This window comes from Scatophagus argus, chromosome 20 (assembly GCF_020382885.2).
Source record: "Scatophagus argus isolate fScaArg1 chromosome 20, fScaArg1.pri, whole genome shotgun sequence".
Taxonomy (NCBI): Eukaryota; Metazoa; Chordata; class Actinopteri; family Scatophagidae; genus Scatophagus; species Scatophagus argus.
The window spans coordinates 17,632,118-17,654,787 of NC_058512.1; the positions used below are offsets into that span (position 1 = coordinate 17,632,118).

The 22,670-nt window shown below is 40.7% G+C and overlaps 1 protein-coding gene across 3 annotated transcripts in view; it reads right to left on the minus strand.

Moving 5' to 3' along the window:
• Positions 1-6,724: 6,724 nt before the first annotated feature.
• LOC124051177 (WD repeat-containing protein 7) overlaps positions 6,725-22,670 on the minus strand; it is a 104,220-nt gene continuing 88,274 nt past the window's right edge. For all 3 annotated transcript variants that reach the window (XM_046374218.1, XM_046374217.1, XM_046374220.1), the window contains 6 exons: positions 21,612-21,729; positions 20,988-21,137; positions 20,662-20,744; positions 19,955-20,054; positions 12,608-12,712; positions 6,725-10,284 (listed from right to left, as the gene is read on the minus strand). In XM_046374218.1, the coding sequence (XP_046230174.1) occupies positions 10,081-10,284; positions 12,608-12,712; positions 19,955-20,054; positions 20,662-20,744; positions 20,988-21,137; positions 21,612-21,729 (760 nt within the window). In that variant the 3' untranslated portion in view covers positions 6,725-10,080. The remainder of the gene's footprint in view (positions 10,285-12,607; positions 12,713-19,954; positions 20,055-20,661; positions 20,745-20,987; positions 21,138-21,611; positions 21,730-22,670) is intronic.

Genomic DNA, 22,670 nt, shown 5'->3' on the forward strand with positions numbered 1-22,670 from the left:
CAAGGTGATATATATAATTCCACACGCTTTGTGTTCTTTGTGTTTAGACTAACTATACTTACAACTTCCTGTCTCACGTGACTTTGTTATGTTGCAGTAGAAAAATGAAAAGACTGAAGACACAAACATGCTATCTATCTGTAGGAGGTTTAAACACGACACAAAATGAACCACAGTCGCAATCTTTGCATGTAAATATATAAAATAATACATTTAAGTAAATAAACTAATGATTAATAATCAACAGATTGTTTTCTAGAACTGATACAGAATAACAAAACATAATATTGCAACACTCAAGTGTATCAGTATTTTTCTACACCCTTAAATGTGACAGTTAATTGTGATATCGAGGTGACAAGACAGAGGTTAGAGTTACACTTTATTATGCTTTCATTCTGTGAAATATCAGTTGTATTTGACATTGTGCTCAGGTAATGTTAGCTGGGCTTCTATAAACCACTTGTGTTAACTATGACCTGTAATCCCACAAACTAATAAAGTAATTTAATGATTTGCTGTTCCTACAGTGTGAGAAGCTTTGCTCCAAGCTTTGTAATTACAACCAGGTTTCGGCCCAACATAAAAACATGCACAGTCCTCTTCACTTCTTTAAGTGTGTTCAGATGATCTTTAGTCTGATATCCTCACCTCGTTAAAACACCACACACACAATATTCCCTCTCCAATTCCACAAACCCCTGCGTCTTAACAGCCGTTAGTAATGTTAAGTCCGCTCTAAGCTGCAGTGCGGCTCAACACTGAATTGATAATTGAAAAGTAAAGAAGCGGCGATTAATTTTTGACAGCGTTGTGGTTTTAAAGATGGCGGCCCCTACTCGAGCTGCGGGCCCCAGACTCCTGCGGTTGATGTGAGAAACCCCGGTGAATCAAAGCTCTGCCTGGGCTCTTGGGGCTTTCTATCCCTCCATCTCTCCATCCTTCCATCCCTCCATCGCTCGGCTGGGTTTTAATGCCTACCTGAGGGACTGAAGGGGAGGGAATCGAGGAAGCCGAGGTTCTCTGACTCCACGTCAATACTTTCTCTCTCCAGCTGAGCTGAATCACAGCCTCTCTGCTCTTAACTAATCGAAAGCTAACCCCCCCATCCCCAGATTCCCCCATCTTTCTCTTTCTGCTCTCTTTCTCCAGGTTCACTAACTTCTCACCAACATCCTCACAAACTCCAAGCTTGTCGAAGCTAAACACACATATTGTCCTGGTTTTGATCTCCTTTTCACTCAGCACTTAACATCGACTTTCCCTCGCATTTTCTTTAAACGTCGACACTGTGTGCTTTGTCCCACGTTTAAGTATGCACAGATACTTTCTCTGGATTAAAGGGAACTTAGCAAGTTGAAGGCTCTGATGTTGAAATGTGCTGCTAAGATGTCAAGATGCTCAGAGAAAAGATGCAAGTGGATAAGTGGACTACTTAAAGCTGTTTGTACGAATTAAGGTTGGCGGATGCAGTGCAGTGAAAAGTTTCATGTGAAATCTGATTCAAAAAACTAACTCAAAGAATGGCAGTTGAGCAAGAGTTAAAGTATGTTTTTCATGTTTCTTGCTAGCTATTGCAAACCACTAAAAACCATGTAAATGTTCCTTCCAGGCATCCACTGATTTCATTTAATGAGACCTATAGCAACTAATTATGGCATTGGACATGAAGATACTGCTAATTTCCTGAGTCCTACTGACAGCCATTATTGTTTTTTTAAACCATGACCACAAACTGTCCATAAGCAAGGGGCTGAATCCCAGTTGACTAACGGCGAGAGGCGGAGTTCACCCTGGACTGGTTGCTAGTCACGGGGCCGACACACAAAGACAGATAACCACACACGCACACATTCACACTTAGGGGCAATGTGGAGTAGCCAACTAACCTAATGTGCATGTGGGAGGAAGCCAGAGAACCTGAAGAAAACCCACACAGGACCCAGAACCGGACTCGACTTGGGACTCCAGATATTATTATTGAGGGAGAGATAAAGGTTCTGGTTAAATACTGGAAAGCAACAGGACGGCACTCTACATTAATTAAAAAAGACATACAGTTGTGGTATTGTAGCTGTACTGTATGTGGCTCATATCAAACAGTTTGGTCCTACAAATTATTTGAAGAAGAAATATTGTTTTCCCCCCTGAAGCTCTCTTCCATCCAGCTGTGAGATCGTATCGATTCTAAACAACTGCAGATCTTTTGATAATCTTTTTATCTTGAGAAAAGTAAACCACTCGCAGCTTAAACATGGGAACTTTTGGGAACATCAATAATGAATATATACACCAACTCAAACAACATGACTTTCTGATCTCAACAAAATTTTACCCAGCAGTTTGGTTGTAAAGAGTTTGCTCCTGTTTAAGAGAAACACCTCTCCAAAGACTCCATGAAAAAACTTACACAAACTGAAGTGAGGAAAACAAGTTTTGGAGGACCTGATGTCCAAGATGAATATGTGGTGATTTTATCAACAACAAAGAAGGAAGGAGGAGGGGGAGAGAGGAAAGAAGAAACAAAAGGAGAGGGAGGAGAAAGAAAGAAGGAACAAGAGAGAGTCTGATTGGTTGCCTTAATCAACAACAAAATTTGAGACCTAAGAGACCGAACCTCCTACTGCGTTTTTAGTTTTTTTTTTTTAGTTTTTTAGTTTTTTTTTTTTTAGACTTTTTGGCTTTCCTTTGTCCTTTATTCTGTGACCTCTTAGGGAGGTATACGGACAAAAAATAAACAAACAACACTACAGAAATAAAGGAAGCAGAGAGTGACACTTTTTGACCAGTCATGTGTAAAAATAATATAATAACTTGTATAATAACTTATGTACAGCAGACATTCTGACTTGTCACAACACGAAAAACATGTGGACTAACGTAACGATAACGACTGCTAAATTCCATTAAATGCATATGGAATAATTTGGCTGATGTTTGTAAACACACTATTCAACACTCAACATTTGTCCTCAAAAGAGAGAGGGAGAGAGAGAAAGCAGCAGCCAAACACTGTTTGAGACAGCAAATAAAGGTAGAGTGGTGGTTAGAGAACAAAGCAGTGAATAGGAGAAAAAAAACCCCAATGTTTTCACAGCGGTTACATTCGAGAGCACAAATAAATACGTCTACACCTCCACATAACCCTGCACATATTGTGTGAACACAGTCAAAGTGTAGGTTTTGTCCTTTCCCTGTGTGCCTTTGCTCAGCCTGCCTGCCTGTGTGTATCTCACACAGACCTGCAGCTCTGTATGACAGAGAGACAGAGACGTGAACTTGGTCACTATGTTAAAGTCCTGACCTCACGCTGTTATTGGCTGGGGACTACACAGTGCAGCACAAAGGCTGATGCCAAGAAACATCCATACACTGCACTAGTTAAATGAAAATAAGGAAATACAAGCAAAGGGCAGGCTCTCTGCAGATACAGGGTTGATAAAGCATATTTTTGCAGGTTGGGTGGGTGCAGGTTTCAAAAACCCTGACCTAGATACATTTATTTAGTGTTAGGACATTACATATAGTTACTGTCATGTCAAGTAATGTCAATCAAGTAATGCTAACTACAGATTAGCACAGATCAAAGTGCATTTTAAAAAGCTGCTACTGAAACCCGCCATTTTGGTATCAGAAACTGGTTTGACGATGATGTTGTTCTGTCAGCTGAACTTCTTCCTCTGACTGAGTCAATCATCTGCATCCATAAGGGCCATGAGTTGCAAACAGATCAGTACCCTGGTGGGACCATCCAAAGGCTTCTGTGGCTTCAGAAACCACATTATTTCATCTGGATTTGGTTAGTAACGTAACATTATGTGACATCTAAAGGGAGTAGGTTTGGTTTCAAAGTGTGATGTGGTGGTGTGGATGAAGGTGTATCCCCTGGTGGGCTTGGGGAGCTGGTATGAATTAAAAGTCCAGGCATGATTTGTATCTCCAGTCCATCCTTGGACTACAACTACATGAACAGCAGATGCTCTGTGTACATGATTGCTCATGTGCTGTGTGAAGGCATTGATGGGGAAAGTTAGTTTTTTAACTTTTCAAAGGTCCACAGGTTCTTTCCTGGCTCAGTGTGAAGGAATGTGAAGTTGGAGGTGAGGATAGAAGAGGAGAAAATGTTGAGCTGTGACTGCAGATTACAGCTCCTGATCAATACCATCAATGCCTGATGGTGTTCACACTGAGGACTGTTTAAAGACGGAGGGCGAGACCAGGGAGGATAAGAGACCTGGTGCATGTAAGAAAAGAGGGAGTAAGGAAGAAAGCAAAAGAAAGCTAGAGAGATTTTGTTGTGAATTGGCTCTATACAAATAAACTGAATTGAATTGAATTATTCAAATACATGAAAGGGACCCGAGGGCTAAATTATTAAAGACCGTAGCATTAATAAGATCCAAGTCATTGCTGTGTGTATTTGAGAATGTAAGACATTTGTTTATAATGCATTTTTGCACAATATAAGTGCGAGGACAGGCCAACTCTCTCTGCTCTTAGTGACAATGACAAAGTCTGGTTACACTTGAGTCAGTACTGACAAGACCATCTAGTGCTGGAATGAGCTCTGACTCACACAAGAGATGTTGCTTTTGGCATTCTGTCTGCAGCCAACAGTAAACACTGTTGTTGTTTTTTTTTAACTATGATCACAAATGATTCCCAGCCATAGTTTTAGTTCTCATTTATGTCTCATTATTGACAGATTTCAAAATGTTAAAACCAACAATGAAAAAAGGAAAGAAAGAAAAACTTTCTTTGGTTGTGATTTTAATCCCCCCCCCCACGCTTTGCTCTTCATTATAAAGTTAAAAGTGAATAACTCAGTAGAGTTAACTTACATACTGCAACTTCACCTTTAAATTATGAACAGACTTCATCTTTAATGTCATTAAAGTGGATGAAATAAAAACACCAAGTTCAGTTTAAATATCAGACAGATGGAAACAGAACCTGTTAGAACATTAAAGAGATGTGAGATTAAAGGAAGAGATAGATCTGCTTTCCTCTGATCAGAGACTCGTTAAAACACTCCTCTGAACTCGTCATGTTATTTAAGTGTGTGTGAACCCGTAATTAGCCTGTTAGAATCAAAGGTTTGTGACTTCTAAATTAATTTTTTTTAGGTCGAGACGTTTGAATAATTTAAATGTTCTGCATATTATCTTTCAATTTTTCAAAAATTGTTGGTTATTTTGGGGATTTAAGATTTAAGACACGACAAAAAAAGAGTGGAAGCTGTCAAATTATAAAGCAAGAAAATTAGTTGAGGGGTGGAACACACATCTTCAAAAAAGGACAAAACAAAATGGATGAGATTGAGAACAACATTTCTAACAGGGGACGATTTGTCTTGTATTATTTATCTGAAACCTCTACAGCAAATGAAGTGGGACTTTGTTTGTCTTCCTCTTATCTATTATATATATTGTATATCTCTCTCTCTATATATATAGTATATTGTCTTCCTGATGTTTGACATGCTAGAAGAAAACATGTTTCTGTTCAAAAAATACATAAATACATAATTAATCTTTAGCTTGTACTTTAAAAAACACTGCTGGTAACTTTCTCTGGGAATTTCAAATGTGACAGCCGTCACATGTTATAACCTCCGAACAAATATCACAAATATTTCCTTACTGCTAAATCAGATTGCAAAGTAGGCTGTAATTGCATTATGCCATCATCCACTGCAGGCACAATATGGGGCAAACAGCAGCGTCTGTCATGTGGTGACGTTGATGCAACCTGCAAAGTGAAGCAATATGGTTCCTTGGCAATTTTTTTCCCGCTGAAATCTGTGACTTTAATAAAGAATTTGTAACATTAATAAATTTACCACTTTAATCCCAGAAATTCTAAGTTTCTTCTCAGAATAGTACTCTTATAAGTTTTTTTTTTGTTTGTTTTGTTTAATGTTTAATTTTTTGCTGTTATACAAAGCAGCCAAAACATCACGTGAATGACATTATAAAGATTATAACCGGGGACGAGCAAGTACACATCTGTTCTACCACCTAAATAACCTGTGGCTTAACGACTTGAACAGTGTTATTAATGAAAGGCTGAAATTGAGTAACGGTGAACTGGAAGGCAGCATGAAAAGAATAAATGTGAAAAACTCAGAACCATTTCTCCTCCTACTGGCTGATTTACTTAATACGACATTTTATTCTGAACACCGGGAGGGAAACACATAAACCCACATGAACCCCAAACTGCTGTGGTGGTCTGTTGATGTCAGGTCACGACTTTCTGATGGACAGCAGCTTCTGACATCAGTGTGTGAATGGGTGAACGCTTTGAGTGGTCAGTAAGACCAGAAAAGTGCCATATCCACCAATCAGCAACGGCATTAAAACCACCTTCTTCATATTTTGTAGGTCCCCCCCTTGTGCAGCCAAATCAACTCTGACCTGTCAGGAGAAGAGACACAGAGCCTCTGCTGGGGGGTGTTTTGTGTTCACCGGCATCGGAATGTTGGATCCTTTGAGTCTTGTGCATTGAAAAGTTAAAGTTAAAATTAAATAAAGTTAAAGGCCCTTGCAGAGCCAGTGTTTGGTTTCTCTGTTCTGGGATACTGTACGAACATGGCAAACTTGAATATGACAGATTTACACTAACAAACACTAATACACTAATAAAGTGTGTCGAGATCTCCCACAACACTCTGAACCTCGAAGTTTAAAGAAGTGAATACGGAGAATAAAACAGAAGCACACTCATTTTCACTTTTATTGGGCTCAGCAACAACAACAGTTTAACACAACACGGTTACATGATGCACAATAGATTCAACCTGCTCTGTGCTCAAGGGAAGCTTATATATGCACTATAACACATACACTGCTAAATATCTAGGCTGACTTTACTGTATAAACACTAAATACATAATCAAAATAAAACAAAATTAACAACAACTGCTGATTACATTTAGTGTGAAATACAGGAATGATGTTGAATTTAAGTAAGCACACACTTTTTAAAACACAATCGATCCGGTCATTGCACATCAGACATGTTGAACAATGAGGTAAATGGTCATTTTAGTATCGTTTTCATATTCAAGTCTCAGAACAGCGTCATTTTGTCATTACAGTTCTGTAAAGATCAGTTTAACAAACGTGTCTGCAGCTTTTCTGAGATGTTTTCAGTAATACCTCATGTTCCTCATGTTGTCTTGTTTTTTCCATGATGTTGTATTTGAAGAAAAACCAGAAGGTTCTTTTAGACATTTCGGTTCACTACATTCACCGAAGAACCTTTTTTTTTCTGGGTGAATGAGCCGATCTTCCTCACTTGTTACTTACTCTTCAGCTCTTCCTCTCTGCCTTCTTTATTTTTCTCACCTTTCCTCCCCCATGAGGCTGCCAAAAAAAACAGATTTTCTCTAAACTGTAAAGAGTGGTGGAGAAAACGAAAGATTAAGATCTCAAAGCTTTCTGGACTTGCTGGACATGACGTGTGTGTGTGTGTATTTTCAGAAACCCATGTGACGAGCTGCCTTTTTTCTTCTTTTTATGAAGAAACGAAGAACTTGTGAAAAGCTTTGACACGCTCGGGTTTACAGGTGTGTAACAGTGTTAGAAGCTTTCTGACAGCACTAATGAAACTGACAGGAGATGGAGGAAGGAGAAGAGGGAGGACAGAGAGGAGGAGGAGGAGGAAAGGAGGGTGCAGAAGGAAGAGTGGGAAATATAGAATTAATGCTAGTGTCATGTCAAATTTGCGTCAAATATCTAAAATGCTTTCACAAAAGTCACAGCAAGAGCAACTAAACTCAGTCGGATTCTGATAGGAAGCCGTCTATAAATATCTGTGGATTTATATATGTTTCTCTGAGCACTGGCAAATCTCCAACCACAGTTATGCTGCAAAATGTCCCAGGCAGAGTTCAAATCACCCGTAAGCACACCTCCCAGTGATGTCATGGTGTGCTGCATGGTCAGTTCCAAGGTCAACTAGCCGACTCATGCCCGCTGTTATCAATAAGAGACCACATACAGTTTTACACTGCAAGATAAGAAAAATAATCAAACTGTAAATATGTCCTGCTGTTAACTTTTTGTTTCTCTCAGTAAGAGGAGAATCAAGGTGGTCTCCATCAAGCCTCCACTGATGTAAAGTAAACGGAAAACTGTGACATTTTAGAGCTTTTCCTGTTTTTCGAATTCTTACATATTTTTTTAATGTTATACAAAGACCCTTTACAAATTCTAAATAAGCTAAATAAGTCACATCTTTTCCAAGTGGCTGATGGTTTAAAAAATTTTAAAGGAAAGGAATGATGCAGACAGTCACATTAGCCACAACAAATACACCATACAGGATCAATGCTCACTGTACAAGATTAACAGTCTACATTACGCAGTAATTCTCATGATATATATATATATTCTGTATATGTACACATGTATGTCTAGACATGCCCTCCCGAAAGTCAGATGTGAGCAGGATGAGTGAAAGCCCAAAGCTGCAAGATGAAGAGAAGTCTTGATGTCTCTCGGTGAAACACAAAACGGCATCATTTGCACTTGGACAAGACGAGAAAGGAGGCTGAAGGTTCACTTAGGAACTGTGACCAAAGTGTGGACATAAGGAACCATGGAAACCGTTAGAGCCGTGGAAGGTGAACACACCAAACTGCTACAAGAACAACCTGGATGACAAGACTGACGCTTCAACAGAGTTCATCTGCAAAACTAGATAAAATCCATTCCTAAGATGAGTAAACCACCACCATTTTAATTCATATACACTGGACTGTACACGTGCACGCACACACACACACACACACACACACACACACACACACACACAGACACACACACACACAGAAGACATGATTTTAAATAAATAAAAAAGCAGATATCTGTCTTTGCAAATGAATCCTTCTAATAGTACCAAAAACTCAAGAAGTAAACTGAGACAGGAGCCTGGAAGTGCTTCTGTCTGACCACAGTGTTACTATTATCCTCTTAAAATGGGACCAAAGTGATGATATGCTGCAGTTTTTGAAAAGTGAGGATCGAAACGTTTTCTGTGACTGTGGTCTTTAAGAATCCGTGTTTGTGAAAATACACTCGGGTGTCAACACCGCACACACACACACACACACACACACGTTTCTGTGTGATACTCAGAGAGGAGGAAAAAGCTCCCAGTGTGTCGCAAAAATAAAAGCACACAGAAACAGACTCACACACACAAGTGAACACACACATGCAGTTTGAAATGTGAGAAGTGTGTACGCATCTCTCAGAGGTCAGAGACGACCAAAGCCTTCGAGAGGGTAGTGGAGAATTTCTTTTAAATACTTTCAACAGTCTGTTAGAAATATATTTTAGCAATGGAAATTAAAGGAATTCATGTTGTGTTGTTTCACCATTTGATTCCCAAATAAACTTCATTATAAAGGGCAGAAAATGGAAAAAGGGTGGCAAAGATTGATTCATTTTTAGCGACCGTGGGAAATCCGTGTTCTGGTCAGTGTTTCTGGAACAATAAATCTGCAATATGTTTCAAACATTTAATAATAACAATGATGGGGATAGTACTATAATGCTCTTATTAAGCACTGAAATAAACTAAAAGCAAGGTAGGAAGCCAAAGGGCAGAGCTGACTTTAAATGAACAGGAATAGTTGGGATCCAAAAACGGATGCAGCAAATGGGATCCAGCAAAAACTGCTAATAAATAAGAATGCCAAGAATGTTTAAGAACTAATAAATACATCTAAGCAAATCAGAATGTAAACAAGCCTTTTATCACGACTTTCAAATATATTACAGAGCGAGCTACCTCACAACAATCACAGTGGGAGATTAAACAAAAAACTGATCCAGTCCAAACCTGGACCTGAGCTGGTTTTCACTTTTCATGTCAAGCTCAATTTTGATACCATCAGATTTTTCACCGAGCCTTTAGGCTGCATCATCTGTTGGACTCAGCAGCTCAGGATCCACATTTGAAGCTAAAACTTAAATCAACACTACAGAATTTCAGACTCCACCTTGGAGCAAAAATTGGATCTGTCCTGTACAACCACGAGGGCTCAGCTGGAGATACAGATCTGGTTTAGACCATGAAGCGGTGCTCCTTGCCGTCATGGGCCATGAGGATGACGTTACGGTTGGAGGTCCAGATGAGGCGGGCGAGCTTCAGGTGATTCTGGGAGCCCGGAGACGCCGGCTGCACAGGAGGAACCTGGTAGGTCTTAATGCAGCGGAGCTGAGGGGCCGAGTTCAGCATCCCGATGCTGCCCAGCAGACTGGTGTTCATCTGAGGAGGACAAAGTCCGCATGAAGCTGCAGATCACGCTGACATACATTATCCATCAGGCCATCACCTCTTCTTTCGGATAATCAGTTTATATTAAGCCTGTACTGACAGCTGCAGATTCGCACGCCGGACAAACTTGAATCAACAGGTGTTTGATATTTAACCAAGGAAATGGCTTTGTAGAAAAAACGATAATGCTAATAGTGAGATCAAGAGGCCTTCTAAAACAATTTGAAGTTTAAAGTCAAGATCAGTTTTGAGAGGAATTCAGTGAACACGGTGACAGGTTTTAGTTGCTATTTTAGCAGAACTTTTACCGATTTCTTCTAAAAAAATTTTAATCCAAACCGATCTGATGTTACCATAGACCTGTGATCCAGATTCTGTCTCCTGCCATGTGCAGCAGGACACATCCCTGTATGCTGAGGCTGGATCATCGCTGTGTGATTATGAGTGAGGGTCTGACCTCACCTACTTGTGAGGTTTTGTGTGTGTCCAAATCTCATAAACTCAAGTCGCACTACTGTAAGTATCACGCTGGTCCATGACTGACTTCAAAAAAGCAGCTGTGAAGCCTCAAACTTGTATGGTCTTAAAGTGAGCGCAGATGGCAAACTTTCCCTCCGTCAGTCGACGAGCGGGTCTGAACAGAAACTGAGTTGTTAATACTCAGTAGTGAAAATGAGTCGCTCAACATTCTGGTAGGAAAACCCTCTTCAACAGTTCTTCCTGTCTGTGAGGGAACTAATGAACTCTCAGAGAAGACAATGAGTTGAACCTGTGAGACTCCTGTCGCTGCATGTGTCCTGTGAAGAAGCCAGAGCCTGAATCAGCCCACAGTGTGTGTGTGTGTGTGTGTGTGTGTGTGTGTGTGTGTGTGTGTGTGTGTGAAAAACACAGCAAGTAGAAACTCTTTCCCAAGACAGCACACACACACACACACACACCGACAGAGCGTCTGCCAGCTCATTACCACAGCAGCCGTCTTGTCGGCGCACAAGCAGTGGTTTATGTTTACAGTAATGCCATTAGAGTGTGTGTGTGTGTGTGTGTGTGTGTGTGTGTGTGTGTGTGTGTGTGTCTGCAGACAGTCGTGTCAGAGGTCGTAAAGACCTTTCATTCAAAGTAACAGTTCTGGGAAGGAGATAAGTGTGTGTCTGTCTGTGTGACTGGTCGCTGGACTTCATATTCCTGTTGACTTAGATGTTATTCATATTCATTCATTTTTCAGTTTTTATAAGGTAACAAAGAAGAAAATAGAATAAAGAGAGAATAAATATCAAATAAAATTAAATGAAAATATTTTTAAAAAAGACAGGAAAGCATCAAAATATGTAGGAAAGAAAATCATAAAGAAATAGTAAAAAAATAAATAAATAAATAAATAAAACCAACGTGAGAAATGCCTCACCGTGCACAGCTTATCCATACAGCGTTCAAGTCGAGGCTCCATATTTAAAAGCAGACTGTGTCTCTTGACTTCTCTTTATTAGAAATGTCAGTTTTTTCACAGAGACACGTCTTCACACTCTTTTGTGTCGATTTTGTCGATTTTTTTATTATGTGTTTGCACTGAAACTATTCTCTGGAAATATTTTCAACAATTTACTCTTCCCCGTGAGTATTCATCTGAGCACACACACACATACACACACACATGTATTTGCACAGGTGTGTACGGGTGAGTGTGTCCCCTACCCTGCTGCCACATAAACTGAAGTCAGAGATGCTAAATTAAAAGCAATTATGAACCATTCATGTTTGGTTTCTTCAGATTGGCCTAAACGTATCACATAAACTGATTTTTCTGTGTTATAAACCTTCTAAAATATTTGCTCAGCCTCTACAAACATGCTGTGAAACCAAAGAAGCAGCACAAACACAGTCTGCGGGCTTCAGAAGAGAACTGCAGAAGGACTTTAAATAGTAAAATCACAGAGCTGGTGAGCTGACTTACTTAAAACTATGGCATCTCTGTCCTGCTTTGACTTTTCCTTCATGCCTATGCAGCCAACAGCCACACTACACTGCACTCACAAAGACAGAGCGATGACTTCATCGCGTCAGCAGACAAGTGGCCTCAATGCACGGAGAAACAAGGCGAAAGCTTTCTTTGTGTTAGACAGCTGATGAAAGTTGTGAGTCTATCAGTGACTCCATGACATAAATCATATAAACGGAGACACAAATCCAGCTGTGTCAGCAGTGTTGGCTGGACTTAAGGCCTCAAAAGAATCATTTAAGTCATTTAACGCTGTAGAAAGAAATCACGCCTCATCTGCATGTGTGTGTGTGTGTGTGTGTGTGTGTGTGAGAGACTTACCTGCCAGAAGGAGATGTGGCTGTCAGCGTTGGAGTATGTTGCCAGGTAACGGCCATCCGGGGCGAACGACACTGCTGTGATTGGACCCTTATGACCGTGGATGTTCTACAGAGAAGCAAAGAGAGATGGGATGTGAGCACGTGGATAAAACAATGACATAAATCAATATGAAAATTAGTTCATACACTAAAAACACTTAAAAAGTTTCAACTGGAAATACTATCAGACAAAGAAAGAGAAACAAGAGACCAAGTTATGTAACTGCAGCTTTGTATGAAAATAAAAATGAAAACAGATCAAATATAAAGAAGTGCTGAGCTGGAGGAGAGATGTGAATGGAAACAGGAGATCATCTGAGTGGAGGTCTTTTTCATAAACGAGTCATAAAAATTCGGAAGTGACTGAAAGGCCTGATGGGAAATACAGTGTGTGCTGAGGCTGAGGCCTTTTGCTTCCAGCAGTGAAGACAAAACCTCTCAACACGCCTTTAGTTTCACCACCGTAAACTGGTTTTAACAACAACCAGTAACAGCACAGCCGTGAAATGAAGTAAGCGCGGTGGATTCAGTCACCACGTTACGATGAGCAGTTCTGGGAGAGAATTATCATAGAAATAGGAATATTTTAGTGACTTACAACATATTACAGTCATTGTCACTATGTCACTATATTCCCTGACAGGTAGTCTGTGTTGTTATAATAGGGATGATATGACAGTAATACAGGTCCTGAAATAATGAATATAATGAGCGCTTTGGATCTTATATTTCTGTACTTGCTGATAACGTAAAATGTGTCCTGCCGAGTTCATGAAATACAGCATAATCAACAACAAATGACCCATTGAGGCTTGTTAACTTCAGGAAGTGGAATTGGGCCAGTAAGGTATTTAAAAAAAACTGAGAAAGCATGACATCCTCAAGAAATCACTTTAACACGGGAGGAAATCTGACCTTTTCTGTGTTTTACATGTTCCATATACTAGAAACATGTAATCTGTCTGAATGTGACACTTCTGTTTTGTTTTCCACAACAGAACTGGAGCAGGTCTTCTAATCGTTGTTAATGTCATTGTTAACTAAATTACATCTGCTGGTAGGCCCTCATGAACTTTTATGAACTGACTGTGTTGTTTAACCTGCTGAGCTTAAGTCCAAAAAAACTGCCGTTTAATCCCACCAAAATTAGCATCCCTTATATTCCCTAACATCTGTCACTGAATGTTCTAATAATCCAGTGTTCTCATGCCTGTCTCTGGTGTTGGGGCTTACTGGCAGGCAGTATGCTATAAAAAGTGTGTTTATGTGCTCATGTCTGTACAGCCCAAAAGCGTATCACAATTTCAGCAGTTTATGAAGTCTGAAGCAATGCTATAGAGGATTTATAGAAAATGTGAAAAAACTGACCGGAACAAACAGCCGCTTTACAGTATCGTACGACTTTTATAGATAACAAACAAAAGCACCCTCAAGCGCATATCCACATCGGCTCCATCACCCGCCGTCCTGAAAGTGAGAGCGAAACTTCTGTTCTCCGCAAGGTTCCTCTTGTCGATGAATCCACACTGCAGCAGCAGATCGAGGTTCAAGCCCAAGACTTCGAGCAAAATCGCTTTTGTGATAAAGATAAAGAGATGAAGAACAAAATCTTGCTCCTTGTTGAAATTTCATCGAGGGGTCTCAGAGAAACTCGTTTTGCCGCCCAGATTTTCTTTGACAGTAAGTGTTTGGTTTGGATGAGGTAATTCCATCAGATGAGGGGCAGCTTGTGGTCCAACAGATGCTGCCATTCGCCTCCAGAACTCAGGGGACAAAATAAAGCGACGCTGCACCGTGTGTAACACAATAAACTGTCCCACCAGATGCAGGGTGAGTAACGCAATAAACGCCCTTCCAGGATTCTCCACCCTGCCTCTGCCTGCGACTGGGATTACAAACTCTCACCTCCAGATGAGATTAAGACGCATCGCCTTAGGCACTCAGACCATGAAATAATAACCTGTCTGTGACGATTAAAGCAGAAAAAAAGAATAACGCAATGAAATGAAAATCTCATCTTTTTAATTCGTTCTCTCCCTCCTCCTTTTTTGGGGAAATCCTATTAGATTCCAGCAGTGTGCTGAGAAAAACGCTGAATTATTTCATTTTCTTTCCAGTCTCGTCTACTTCTCTTTCTGTCCTCCCTCTCTCACCTCTTCATCATCCATTTTTTTTTAACCCTCTTTGCATCCTTCACCTCTGTCAGTCTTACTCCTCCATTATTTTCTCTCTGGCGAGATCCCAGATCACATTTCCCATCATCACTGTTGTTAAAAGCAAAATGATCAGGAGGCCAACAAAGTGGACACAGTTTGTATGCTGACATCAGCTCAAAGCAAACAATATTTAAGCCAACTGGGATGAAATAAGACACCAACATCCATAAATCTAGATAACATCTGGATTCATTACATTCATTTGGCATAAACATTCGTCCACAGCAACCAGCTGAGTGAGTTTGATTACTGTACTAATTACTGCAAAGGACAGGTGTATTGTTATGTAGTGTTTGTTTCCATGGGGACCTTTCAGTGAGGAGTAGCTGGCCAGACTGTTTGCTATGCCATGCATGAAAAGCAATGACAGACTCCAGCACTGGCCCTCGTGCGGAGATTTCTCCAGATTCTCTAAATCTTTTAAGGATATTACGGATTGTTGATGGTGAGAGTCACATTTCTTGCAGTTGTGCTTTGAGAAACATTGTTCTTAAACTGTTGGACTGTTCGCCCGTGTGCACACAGAGAGAAACAGGATGCAGAGTAGAACTGTTTAATGTGCATCAAATATTGATGCTTTCATATATATTATAATCTGTGTGTGTGTGCGTGTGTGTATGTCACAGTGGATTGCCTACCGAATCAATCAGCCTATCAGAGAGCAGTGAAGCACAGTGAAACCATTTACCACACTCTGGACTTCTATACACCTGATGCCTGGGGACTCGTCTGTGTGTGCGTGCATGCGTGCATGCATGCATGTGTGTGTGTGCCGCACAGGGGGTTATCTTATTTCCATGCTATATAACTAAAAAGACTCTTAAACCACACCTCCTCTTAGACTGAGAATTATATTACTCAGTAGAGGGATCTTTTTCACACATACTTGTATCATTCACTGTTTGTGTATTCAATATTTGAGCAAAGTTTCTGCATCCACCATAAGGGAGTGCTATAATAAAGGCAAACACATTTTGGTTTAAAACTGTATTGATGTGTGTGTTACAAGACAAAGTACAGGCCACACGTGCCGAGGCTGGAATAGATCCTGACAATGTGCACTGGAGCAGGGAGTCCGGGTCTGACCAAGCTTACGAACACTTTCTGTAATAAAACATTTAAAAGCAAAATTCTTATCAGATGGTGGACTTTCATGGTACGCTACACCAGGAGCTACCGTGAGTCTAGAGAGAAATGTAATAGATTGCAGCTAAAAATAACACAAAGGGAAAAGCTAATGGCTATGTTAAGAGCTGCATTTAAGTGATATCAAAAGAAGTAAAAAGTGAAGTTGTTTCAGTAAGTAATACTAATAATGGTTACAGCTAAGAGTAGATTTGGCTGACAGACTGTCGGTTTCAGTTAGTAGGTGATTCCACCATTCCCCTTGTAAAGGGAAAGGTGATAGACGTCATATTGACATTTAGCAGGTGTTGCCTGATCTGTGTCAACTGACATGACTGCAGCAAAACTCTTCATTCACTCTTCTGGCGGTTGTGATGTATTTACAAAAGAAATATTCCAAAGCCTGCCTGTTAAAGCTGCAGGTAGTGACGCATTTACAGTTTTCAAAATGTGGCTTCACTTGCTCAGCACATAACACAAAACACAACCTACTTCTGCCCATTTGCCCATACCGCTTAGTGCCACTCTACTACATCTATGGTATCACCCATTACTATTTAGCAAGATGTCAACAACCCGATGGTTAGCACTGTCGCATCACAGTCGCCTTCTGTGTGGAGTTTGCATGTTCTGCGTGGGTTTTCTCCAGGTACTCCAGTTTCCTCCCACAATCCCAAAAACATGCACATTAGGTTAACTGGCTGCTCTAAATTGCCCCCAGGTGTGAGTGCGTGTGATTGTCTGTCTTTGTGTGTTGGCCCTGTGACTGACTGGCGACCAGCCCAGGCTGTACCCCACATCTCGCCTACAGTCAGCAGTTGGGTACAGATAACACTACTTTTACAGCCAACACAGTTTGTTGGCTTCATTAGGAACGGTTACAATGCTACCAGCTCTCACACATATTCTGTCCCGGCAGTGATTCATTAATTTGTGACATTGGATACATTTCAGCTGTTTTAATAACTGCCTTATTTTAGTTAACTGAAAGACTCAAATGAATACCAAGAATAGATAAAAAGCTTATTTTGTGATAGGTCTGCAATTAAGGCGCAATTAAGCTGTATTTACAGCCATCGTAACTGACATCTGCATCTCCTCAAAAATGTAACTACCTGTCAGGACCACGGAAGCAACTGAGATACCACACAGAGATTGCAAGAACCGTGATAGGTCAGCTTTGGCTGCTTTGGATGTTTCTGATGTTGCTGGAGGTTGTTGATAGTAAGACAACAATAAGCAAGTTAAAGATCAACTCAGTAGTCTACTCTTCCTGTTGTGGTGGTGATAAACAGGTATTAGAGGCTGAACTAAGTCAAAGCCTATGCCACATAGGTGTCTGTGGTGGGACTGCAGTTAACTCTTTACATCTAAGTATAAATCCGTCTTAAGCACGTGAGATTCTTCAGCTTGTGGCTAACTACAGTGGGAGGTGCTAACTGAGGCTACACCAAGAGTTTCCTCTGGTCTCAGTAGTTAGAGAAAGAAACAGATGCAGACAGAGAGGAAGATCAGTCAGATTGTTTCTTTGTGTTCAATTAGTAGACTCAGCAGAGTCTGTTAAAGAAGCAGAGCAAGCAGCTGGACACACACACACACACACACACACACACACACATACACAGTAATGCAGCTGACAAAGGGCTGTTCACAGAGGCTGATCAAAGCTGTGGCAGATGGTCATGCAGGGAATAGCAGGCTACGGTTGGACACACACACACACACACACGCACGCACACACCGACGGATTATGAACAAAAACTCCGGCTCTCACCTTCTTCTTCCTCCTCATCGCCTCACACTCTTCACTTCACTTGCTCCCTTCCTGTCCCCTTCCCTCCACTGCTTCCGTTCAACCTCTTTCCTCGTCCAAACAAATCAAAACATTTATTTGACATTTTCTACCTCCTAAACCTGAGCCACAAACTCTGAATTGAGAACTGCTAATGCCAGTGCAGGGTAACATGTGATCTTAAAACAGGGTGTCATTTTGCAGATTTTAAGGTGAAGTGTTTATAGAAATAGAGGATTGATTTAAACTGATATTCACACAGATCTTATGCTGCTAGCAATGCAAAACAGTCAGCAGGGGAGTAGTTGAGTAGAGTTTGGACACATTGGAGTTTTGACAAATGTCAACCTTGTGGAACTAGAGTAGTGGGGGAAAATGAAAAGCGGCTTGTGACCGGAGGGTTGCCGGTTTGATTCCCCCGACTGGCAGGAAAAATTTGGGTGTGGTGGACATGGATGTGCCCTTGAGCAAGGCACTTAACCAGCAATTTGCTTCTGGGCGCCTAACAATAGCAGCCCACTGCTCCTGTGTGTTTCACTGCATGTTGCATGTTGCATGTGTGTGAGTTTCAATCAGTGATGGGTTAAATGCAGAGAAGTAATTCCCCAGCTTGGGATTAATAAAGCAAATACAATTTAAAAAAATTAAAAAGGAAGGGATCACCAAAGTCAGTAAGATTTATCCTCTGGGGACCAAGAATGTCTGTACAAAATTTCATGGCCATTCATTCAATAGTTTTTTGAAATATTTAAGCCTAAAGGTGCTGCTAGCACAGTTAAAAAATACAATGGTTGTTACAGGCTTCACTGCACAGACTTCATTACAGCTCTGAGTAGAAAGGAAGAGAAAAGATGAGTGGCCTTGCCTTATAACCAGACTGTAATGTTGTCTTTTTTTTAACACTGGCTGCCACTCATGACAAAACTTTACAGCAGTGAAATCTGCTAAAATGCTGCTTACAACATCAAAATCAGAATAAATAAATTCTACAAGACACAACGCCTTATTAATGAAGGTTTTAGCTTACATTTGCAATGAAACACTTGGAATAGTTCACTTAAACTGGTTTCAGCACAAACACACACACACACACACACAGTTCTCGCAAAGCCATTATCTAATAAATGTTAATTACTGCAAATAACACACAAAGGAAAAATGTCTTCTGTCTTTACACCGTGCACACAAACACAAACACCTACACGCATACACACACACAATCAAACTAAATGTCGGGTGAACAGGGGCCAGTGCTGTTATCAGATATAAATGACCCCCTCCACCAGACTAGACTGCTCAGGTTACTGCAAATCAATACGCAGCAAATTACCAAAACACACTCGCACACACAAATACACACAAACTCAAGCAGCACACACAAACAAACACACGCTACGCAATCTCCCACACAATCACGTGAGAAAGTGTGCAAAGACAAAAACGTGATTAACACAGTCATTGTCCCTTCATTAATCAATTACTGAGAGAGAAAAAATAACTCCTCTCGTGATTCCTTTTTCTTTTCTCCTCCCCTCTCATTTCCCCTTTTCACACCTCTTGTTGCTGCTCTCCTCTTGTTTCCTCCAATCTCTTCCTCTACTCTCCTGTCATTTCGGGTCATACTCTATTTTTCATGGATGAACAGAAGATTCTAAGGTAGATAATGGCCAAATGGACACACTGAAGGAGAGTTAGACTATTGAATAAAATGATGGAAGTTTGAAGATTTATAGAAAATCAAAAACATCAGGAAGATGGACAAAATGATGGAGAAATGGACAGAGTAATGCAGTAGATGAGCAGATCAGTGATTGGTGGATGGATGGGTGTGGCACTGTTTCAGTGAACGGGGTGATGGATGCATGAATAGATGGATGATAAAGCAAAGGAGGCACGTGAGATGAGAGATGAAAAGACTGAATGGAAAGAGTGCACAATGTGTAGATGGATGGAGGGATGAATGGAAATAAGGATAGATGAAAATCACTGCGAAAAGGATTATGGATGGGTAGACTGTGATGGATGGATAGACATAGATGATGAAGAGATGGATGGATGGATGGATAAAACTGGTAGGCAGGCAGGCAAATGGCGTCAATCACTAACCAATCAGCTGCTTGAGCCTTTCCTTCCTGTTGCAATCAAACAACAGAGGTGGATGCTGTTCTTACTATACCTGGCATTTTCCAGTACGAACATCGTAGAGGGCCACTGAACCCTGGCAAGCTCCGACGGCGATGCGGTGACTACGATCACAGTAACCAACCATATAGAACCTGAACAAGTGAACAACAAAGACACATTGATGTTCAAAGCAAAGCCAAAGCCAAAGCAGAAGAGGTGTTGGGGGTAAGGTCTTCAAGATGTCATGGTGGTTTTGTTGGACTCATCAGACCTACCCAAACAAAACTATGCAGCGCTGAGGACTATATTATGTATTATTTTTTCCCCCATAAACATTTCAAATTATTTGCTTAGCCATGCGGTCATCAAGGCATATTACTGCTGCTGGAAATAATGGAATAAGTTCAAATCCCCACTTTTTTTGGACCCTCTACTCACTTTCACTGTGTTTTTTTTTTTCACATTTTCATGTAAATATGCACAGACACCAACTGTTACGTTGAGGCCAAAAAAAAAAAAAAAATAATAATAATAATATGTCCACACACACACACACACACACACACACAGACTGAGCCGATTCAGACGCGTACCCTGAGGCTGCTATCTCTACCTGTGAGAGGACCTCTGACCTTTGACATCAGCAGTCAGAGGTCAACTTTCCATAACTCCTCCTCCCAAGCTCCCAATTCACCTCACACTGACCTTATTTGGAAATATGCGTGTGCGTGGATGTGTGTGTGTGGGTTACACACTTACTTGCAAATAGCAGGAAAACACTCCTGCAGTCCTTTCTTCTTCACCAGAGAACCCTCAATACAGTACATGATGATATCCATCACCTGAAGAGGAGTAGACAGAGATGGGGGGGGGGAATAAGGAAAGATTTTAGAAGGAAATCATATTCCCTATAATATTTTTTTCCCCTTATTTTTAGTGTTGTAGCTATGAATATGGTGACATTTTTCAGATGTTGGTAAGTGTTTTATAAAAGCCAGATATGGCAGAGAGCTGACTTTAGTGGGATTGTAGAGACTGCCATCTTCTTAATCAGTAAGTTAACATGCGATACGTAATGACGTTACCTCAACCAGCAGATCCACAACATCTCCAGGCATCTTCTCTATCAGGATGTCAATCACTCGCAGTATCTCAGTTTTGGCTCTGGCCAGAGTGGTGGTGTGAACGTTCTGCTGAGACTGAGAGTTCGCCTGAGCCGCGTTGAACCGATGAACCTGGAACACAAAAATGTGAATTCTTAACTGTTATGACTAGAAGATATGAAAGACAAGATATAAAGGGAAATACATGAGACCCTTAATTTCATAATTTAGTTCTTGAATTTGGTGTGCATGGTTTAACAGTGTATGTGCATGCTTTAGCTAAATATGTTGTTTTGAATAAGACTGAATTTTTCAAAACTACTGCCAATATGATACTCTAGCTTTGGCGCTATGATAGATTTGATAGCACATCCTGAAAATATAACCATATTTTTCTGACAAACCGCGGTTTTCACTTATATTATTAATTACATAGTTAGCTCAGTGACAACTCAGCTTGGAAACAATGTCTACACAAAAGAGGATCCCACTTTCATTTAAAACTGAATTTTTAGCTCACTTCAAACTTTGGTTCACAGAAGCACATCATATGTAAAGCACACGGAGGCTGATGTGTGTGAAGTTTACTGAACGGTTCAGTTTCACCTCTCTTGCAATGGTGGTGATGAAGGCCGGTGGGCGGGCAGTGGCAATAAGAGAGAGGGCGTGGCGGGCCGAGCGAGCGGAGTCTGCCGGCGGGTTGAGGGGCAAACCCATGGTAACACTGTGGAGAGAGAGGAGAGGGAGATATTTCAACAGAAGTGATAATCTTTGGTTTGAGAAGGACATCAAGTCAATCCAACTCAAATGGCTGAAGTCAAAGGTCTTTTCATGAGATTTGTTGACAGTAAGAAAAAAATATAGAAGATCACCTGACTTATTCTGTAAAGAGAGATTTTGTACTGATCTAAAAGAGGGAATGGGAAGCATTTGAATTGACAGTTTTACGGAGAGCGGAAGAAAACAAGATAGAATGGTGGAGAGTGGGAGAGAGATCGAGCCTTACTAATATATGGAGTGAAGAGATTAGTGGGCAGCTTATAATGTCAAGGCCAAGTCAATGGAAGCCATTCACCAGATGATGGCATAATGGACTCCCACAATGCAACAGGAATTAGACACACACACCCTAACAGCTGGCCACACACCCCTCTGAGTGTGTGTGAGAAGGAGGGGGGGGCACCTTGTTAAGAAATGACTCTAGGGAGAAAAAAGAGACAGAGAAATAGAGGGAGAGGGAGGGAGTGATGGGTGGACGGACGGCTGTGCTGCACGATTCATCTCCTCTGATTACAGATCACAGCTACAGAACCTGTAATTAATACTGGTAATATACGGGCAATATATCAGCAATATTGAAATGTTTCATTTCATTTAGAGGGGCGGCTGTAATTGGAAACAGTCACGATGTTGATATAAGGCAGCAGGGGTGCAGGAAGCTAATTGTGCTGACAACCACTGAGGTTAATAACCAACATTTAGAACATGTAATGAAATAATCTGGATTACTATTAGTATTAGAGGTTGACCAGCGGTGGATGTTTAATAGTGTGTAGAGGAAAATGCAAAATTTGTCTATTAATCAGCCGATTAAAAAAAAAAAAAAACACACAACACTGTTGGAAATGGTGTGGAGGTGTGTGAGTGTGTGTATGTGGAGAAAGG